At 58.3% G+C, this 6,447-nt stretch overlaps 2 protein-coding genes across 3 annotated transcripts; one reads left to right on the top strand and one right to left on the bottom strand.

Moving 5' to 3' along the window:
• Nucleotides 1–28: 28 nt before the first annotated feature.
• On the top strand, nucleotides 29–1,633 carry ZWINT (ZW10 interacting kinetochore protein). 2 transcript variants are annotated; one of them, XM_044683122.1, is made up of 6 exons: nucleotides 29–111; nucleotides 244–328; nucleotides 426–534; nucleotides 698–921; nucleotides 1,003–1,124; nucleotides 1,245–1,333. In XM_044683122.1, exons 1-6 carry the CDS (start codon nucleotides 71–73, stop codon nucleotides 1,306–1,308), a joined length of 645 nt encoding a protein of 214 aa, XP_044539057.1. In that variant the 5' UTR covers nucleotides 29–70; the 3' UTR covers nucleotides 1,309–1,333. The 2 variants fall into 2 exon arrangements, with proteins under 2 accessions (XP_044539057.1, XP_044539056.1); XM_044683121.1 differs by having other exon boundaries at nucleotides 42–111; nucleotides 698–1,124; nucleotides 1,245–1,633.
• A 22-nt stretch (nucleotides 1,634–1,655) lies between these two features.
• On the bottom strand, nucleotides 1,656–6,363 carry LOC123254047 (metabotropic glutamate receptor 6-like; the record flags this gene model as incomplete). Its single annotated transcript, XM_044683120.1, has 7 exons — nucleotides 1,656–1,854; nucleotides 2,248–2,559; nucleotides 2,728–3,351; nucleotides 3,830–3,966; nucleotides 5,372–5,572; nucleotides 5,681–5,833; nucleotides 6,209–6,363. Coding segments are annotated over 7 exons (1,774 nt in total), but the record flags the coding sequence as incomplete, so codon positions are not given.
• Between the last annotated feature and the right edge of the window lie 84 nt (nucleotides 6,364–6,447).

The following is a 6,447-nucleotide window of genomic DNA, read 5'->3' as shown; positions in this document are numbered from 1 at the left end:
GGCCTAGGGCCTGGGCAAATTCAAAGTTGACCTATCAGCGCTCGGCGGGAACGGCGGCGTTTTCCAAGCTATGGCAGCCGAAGTGATCGCCCGAGCGGCGGCTGCAGCTGAGTAAGTGGCGGTGGCGGGGGTTACGGTGTAGGAGGGCGCTTGAGGGCCAGAGAGCGGGGCAGTAGGGGGCCGGGAGCTCTTTTTCCATCTCAGGCGAGCACCCTTCTAGCTCTTCTTTGCTCCCCCACCCAGGGCTCTGGCTTCAGCTGCCGCCGCGTTAGAGGCTCCCGGCGTTCAGGAGGACGTCTCACCTGCTCTGCTGGCAGAGTTCTTGAAGGTGAGCGCCTGGAGATCCCCAGTCCCTCTCCCCAGGGACACCCCCGCCTCGCCCCCTTTGAGGCAGGGCCCGCCTTCCGCTTCCCGTCTCCCCCCAGGACTCGAGGAAGAAGGAGAAGCTGCTGTGGGGCCAGCTGCAGGTGGTGGATGCCCTCCAGAGCTTCCTGGAGCACATGGACGGGGCTGGGAACCCCGAAGAGGCGATCCGTGCGTGAGGGCCGGAGAGAATTCCCAGGGCAGGGCAGGGCTGGGCAGGCCAGGGCAGGGCTGGCCTGGGAGGGAGGGAGGGAGGCAGGCAGGCAGGCCGGCCAGCCCCCAAGCACCGAGGCCCTCGGGAGCTCAGCTCAAAGGGCCCTCTTCCCCGGGCCAGGGGCAGAAGTCAGCGCAGCCCAGCAACTGTGGAAAGACCTGAAGGCCGAGTACCTAAAGCAGACGGAGGCCGTGGAGGCCGCCCTGCTGCGGGCCCTCATGCAACTGGAGTCTGGCCAGAGGAAGCAGCTTTTATTGAGAAGCACTCTGCAGCAGATCCAGACCAAAGGGCAGGCCCTGGAGGAGCGGAGGAGTGTGGCCCAAGCCTGGCGAAGGCAAGAGCAGGTGAGAGCAGGCTGGTCAAGGAAGGGGGGTTGGGGCGCCTGGGAGGGAACTGGGAGCATGGCCTTGACTCTGTCCTCACAGGAAAAGCGCAGGCGAGAGTTAGTGGCTAGAGCCCAGGCCCAGAGAGAACGCCTGGAGAACAGTGGCCAGCAGCAGGAGCAGGTGCTGATGCTCCAGGGTCAAGAGACACAGCATGCCCAGAGGTGACAATCTGAAGCCTGGATCCCAGCACCTGAAGGGAAAGGGGAAGGTAGCGGGGCTCAAGGTCACGTGGGAGGGGGAGGGAGGGTTGGGGCCCTGAGCATCTGCCTCTGTTCCCACAGGCTTGATGCCTTCCTAGGACTAATGGAGATGCTGCATGGTGCTGGGGGAAGTGCAGAAAACTGAGATCAAGCTCTCCGGTCTGAGACCTCCCCCCACCCCCCAGTAAAGGCCACAGCTCTTTGATCTTCCCCCACTGTGAATGAAGGCTGCAGAGATCCCAAATCTGTCTGACTCTACCTTAAACAAAGAAGGCTGCCAGTAATCACCAGGGGATCCCAGTCCTGCCCTAAGGCCCTCCCCCTGGCTCCCAGACAAACTTCTTCCACTTTCTCTGCTGTCCTTTCCTTCTCCAGGAAGTCTACCTTGTTTCCTCTCAGCCCCACAGCCACAGCCCCTGGACCACACTCCAGAAGGGGCAGCTTTGGGAAGCCCACCTTCTGGGCCCTGACCTTCTTCCTCCAAGCAGCCCTTCTCCAGCTACTTGGTAGTGCCGCCCTCCTCACTGGCAGCCACCAGGGTGGAGGTCGCTTTGAAGCTGCGCTTCCGCTTCTGAACGTTCTGCTCCGGATGGAAGATGATGATGTACACCTTGGGCACGTAGAGCATCCCCAGGGAGACAGAGGCACTGAGACTCATCGACACAGTCAGTGTTGTAGTCTGGATGTAGATCTGATCCAAAGGCAAGGGGTGTTGGCTTAGTCTGGACTAGCCCATCCCTCCCCCCTCCCCCACCCCATACCCTGGCTTGACTGTCATCCAGCTGGGGAGACCTTCTTGAAAATGTTGAAACTTCAGCGGGTCTTGAAGGATAGAGGGAGGGAGGGATGGATGGATGGATATGGCTGGCTGGCAGGCATTTTACGGGTTGGAAAGGCTGGCCTGCTTAAGGAGCCGGAGGCAGGAAAAGGCCTATGGGGGTGGGGGCAGGAAGAGGATGAATGAATTAAAAAAAAATCCACAAATGAACACAAAGGAGCATGAATGCATGATGAAATTAACTGGCAGCTAGCTCTTCCGGTGTGTAAGTGACGGGAGGGGGGGCTCGGTCAGTGGGGTGCTCGCCTTCTCAGCAGACTGGGCTGTGCCAAAAAAAATGGGGACAAAAGCCAGCCACACGATGCAGGTGGTGTACATGGTGAAGCCGATGGGCTTGGCCTCGTTGAACGTCTCGGGAACTCCTCGAGCTTTAATGGCGTAGACGGTGCAGGTTACCATCAGGAGCAGGCTGTAGCCGAGGCAGCCAATGAGAGAGAGGTCGGACATGTCACACTTCAGGACGCCCCGCGCTTGCTCTGGGTCTGGCGTGCGCTGCTCTTCATAATCAATGACGCTGTGGGGTGGCTGGAAACCCAGCCAGGCCACCACACCTATAACCTGAAAACCCAAAAGGCGGTTTGGAGTATGTGTTGCATTTCCTACTTTAAAAAGAAAAGTATTCACTGATTCAGGGGCTGGCAGCCTGCTTTACTTCCTAGCGCCTTAATCGTTTTGGAAGGGAGACCTTCTTGGTTTCTTTGTCTTGCTGGAAAACGGCCAACCAACCTGCACGGAAGTGAGGCTGAAGGTGATGACGAGCTGGGAGGTGGGGCTGATGAAGGGTGGCGGAGTGACAGACCTCTTGCCACGCTCGAAGATGCGGTAGATGCGGTTGGTCTTGGTGAGCAGGGCAGAGTAGCTCAGGGCAGTGCCCAGGCCGAGGAGAAGGCGGCGGGCAGCACAGATGGCGGATCCTGGCTCGGCCACCATGAGGAAGGTGATGGCATAAATGAGGAAGATGCCTGTGAGGAGGATGTAGCTGAGCTCTCTGCCTGAGGCCCGGACAATGGGGGTATTGTGGTGCCGTATAAAGGTGGCCAGCACGGTGGCAGTGGCTATGATGCCTGCCACGGCCAGCAGGAGAGGCAGGATGGCCCAGGGGGAGGCCCAGTCGAGGCGGATGACAGGTGTGGGGCGACAGGCAGTATGATTCAGTGTCGGCCTGGCTCCCAGCGGGCAGGCCTCGCATGTGAATTCATCCACCTGGTAGCGGTAGCCATCGCAAGGTTCGCAGTGCCAACAGCAAGGGACGCCTTTCACCATCTTCTTGCGCTCCCCGGGCCCACATGGGAGGCTGCACAGGGAAGCTGGGGGCAACAAGGGACTGCCCGACCACTCCAGGTCTTGTACCTGAGGGCAGACGCTTCAGGGAATCCCCTAGAACAGTTCCTGAACCTTCTGCAGGGATCCTGGACCCCTTCCCACAATGATCTCTTTCAGTAATTGAAGGAAATGCCCAATTATAGTTAGAGGCCACTGAGGTTTTTGTATCCAGGTTCCTGGAACTCCTGAAGTCTAGCCATGGAGCGAGCCCAGCTGATTCTGCACTTTCCCAAGCTGCTGCTTCGCTGGGCTGGGGCTCCTTTTCTTGCTTCTCTTTTTAGCTATCAGCCCACACTCCCATTCCCACCCCGTGCCACCTTCGGCTCTGTTAAGCCTTGAAAACAGGTTTGGGGGAGGAAAGCCCCACACCTGCCTGGGCCCGACTCGGAGTCAGCCTTGTTCCCGGAGAGCCTTTGATGTCTCCAAAACTAGCCCCTGTGAGCAAGGAGAGACGTTCCGGGGATCCCCGCGGCCCCCCCACCCCCCAGACACAGCCCCCACTCACGCTGAGCTTCAGGGATTCAGTCCACTGGCCCACAGCGCGGTAACTGCCGCTGCCGTTTGTCACTTGATACTGGAAGATGTCGTAGCGCCCAGGAGCATCCCCATTCTCGTTGAACATCACGGGGGTCCCGGCACTGCCTGCACGGGGAGGAGGTTAGCCTAACGCTGGCTCCCTGCCCTGAGGTACTACAAAGCTTAAGCGAAAGGCTCGGGAGCCGTGCCAGGGTCCTTCAGAGAATCAGATGAGCTAGCACATAGAAAGCCTTAATAAAAATGACTGGGTATGGCCCATTGCACAGAGCCCAGGACCCTCAGACACACACTAGCGAATCCCTTCTTTACTTCTGGCTGCCTCAGTTTCCTCAGCTGTCAAACAGGGTTGCTGGGAGGACCCAATGAGATAACACTTGTGAAGCGATCGCAACGCTGACTATTTTCTTTTTGCAGGAGTTGTCTTGAGTCCCACCGTCGGGAGCTACCTTAAATAAACTAAATAGGGGCGGCTGGGTAGCTCAGTGGAGTGAGAGCCAGGCCTGGAGACGGGAGGTCCTGGGTTCAAACCCGGCCTCAGCCACTTCCCAGCTGGGTGACCCTGGGCAAGTCACTTGACCCCCATTGCCCGCCCTGACCACTCTTCCACCTAGGAGCCAATACACCGAAGTGAAGGGCCTATAAATAAATAAATAAATAAACTGAATACCGAATTAGCCCGAATAGAGTGTGTACCTTCCAGCTTTGAAAGCCCAAGCTGTATCTTGTAGCACATCTCTTTCTAACCACTCCATCGTAAGTGAATTGAGAATTCGTGCTCCCATGCAACCTTGTTCCAATGTTCTGGGAGTGTCTCGAGGGGGGCTCCGAAAAGAGATTTTGGCTACACTGTCACAACCTCACGTCCCTGCTGTCTTGCGGGGATCGACACACGCGCGCGTGCGCGCGCGCACACACACACACACACACACACACACAGTGTGTTGCGGTGGCAACAGAGCAAACGCCAGTGTTTTAGGTTGTGGCAGCTCTTCCGCCGAGGCTCTTGTCTTGGTCATTTCGGAACATTTACCCGCCACTTATTTGACGCCAGGTAGAGAAAATGCCGTGGACCGTGTTGATCAAACGGCTTCTCCCCAAAGCCGAGCACTTGCCTGCTTTCCGAGTTACCCTTCTGAATAAATACTTGGGATCACACTGTATCGGGGCTAATACGGTAAGCGGGAAAGGCCTCTCACTACAGCTTCTGCCAATGGGGAGACCGACTGGACTAGGGGTACCTCCTGAGGAGAGGGCCCAGCTTGGCTAAAAGGACCCCTTTGGTCTTCCGAGCAATGGCGGAAGGGGAGCGTGCATGACATTCTATCTGCACCAAGTCTCTCGGTTCACAAAAGAGCAAACTGAGGCACAGAGGAGGCAAGGCCTTCGAGCCCAAGCTGCTGACTAGCTAGCTGTTTGCTGGGCTCTCTTCCCCAAAGGTTCGGGGTCTGTGAAGCTTTCATCCTTTCTTGGCATTCTGGGCCAATCTGCACGCCTCCGGGGCTCTGCTTACCATTGAAGTGAACAGCTCGGATATACTGCAGGAGCATGCGTCCATTGGTGGGGCTCATGGCAGGACAAAGCCCAGTGTGGCCCGGACACAAAGCTTGGTGCATGCTGTGGAGGGCGTGGGCGATGGCATAGACCGCATCGATCACAAACTGCACCTTGCCCTCCTGCTTGTAGGCCGAGTCTCGCCCAATCCTCTCTTCGCCTGTCCCCAAGAGAAGAGCGACCGACCCAGTGACTGACGGGGGGCTTTGTGGCCAGCACCCGCCGCCCCCGCCGCCCCCCCCCCCGGGCCTGGCCCTCTTCTCTTCACCTGTGCACTTCCGGGGAGCTTCGTCGGACTGGGCACCCAGGCCCGCCGTGCTCGTCGTCAGCTTGCAGTTAAAATTGTCCTCCCAGAACTCGGCAAACCAAATGTTCCTTCGGTTGTTCTCCAGAGAGCGGGTGGTGAAGTACTGGTCGAATCCTAGTTGGCAGGAGAAAAGGTGGCCAAGAACCCCAGATCCGAGGCAGAGAAGGTGTCCAGGCTGCAGTGCCTCTCTGGCTAGGGCACGAGGAGAGGCAAAACCTCCCGCCTGGCCACACACTCTGCCTTCGATTAAGCTGGTACTGAAAATGCTTCCCACTCGAGGGCTGCCTTCTTAGCCTTTCTGACTCCAAGTGATGTGCTGCAGGGGCTGAACTTCCCGTTTGGAAGGGAGCTGCTAAAGGAAGGCACTTTCCCATCCCTCGGAGCCGCCCCTTCCAACTGCACCCCCCAAAGAGCCCCGTCTGTGTTCTGGTCTCAGCCACCATGTTCACATCCAAGCCTCCCTCTCTTGGCGAATCTCCTTTTACTCACCGTCAATGGAAGCCCGCTTAGGAAGGATGGTGATGGCACCCACAGCCACATCCTCGACATTCAGAATGGGTGAGGTCTTGGCCCCCCAGCTGTCTGAGCCAACCCACAGGAAGTGGCCTGTCAGGTTGGCCTGTCGGGCAGCTTCCAGGACCCGCCTGGAAGGGAGGTGGGGGTGGGGGTGGGAAGGAAAGCCAGAGGTCTCCAGATGTGCCACAGTGGATGATGGCTGCCGGCTGGCT

The sequence above is a fragment of the Gracilinanus agilis genome, unplaced genomic scaffold (assembly GCF_016433145.1).
Source record: "Gracilinanus agilis isolate LMUSP501 unplaced genomic scaffold, AgileGrace unplaced_scaffold13391, whole genome shotgun sequence".
In the NCBI taxonomy this organism is placed as follows: Eukaryota; Metazoa; Chordata; class Mammalia; order Didelphimorphia; family Didelphidae; genus Gracilinanus; species Gracilinanus agilis.
The sequence above is the reverse complement of the archived record's forward strand: the minus strand, read 5'-3'. Positions and strand labels throughout refer to the sequence as shown.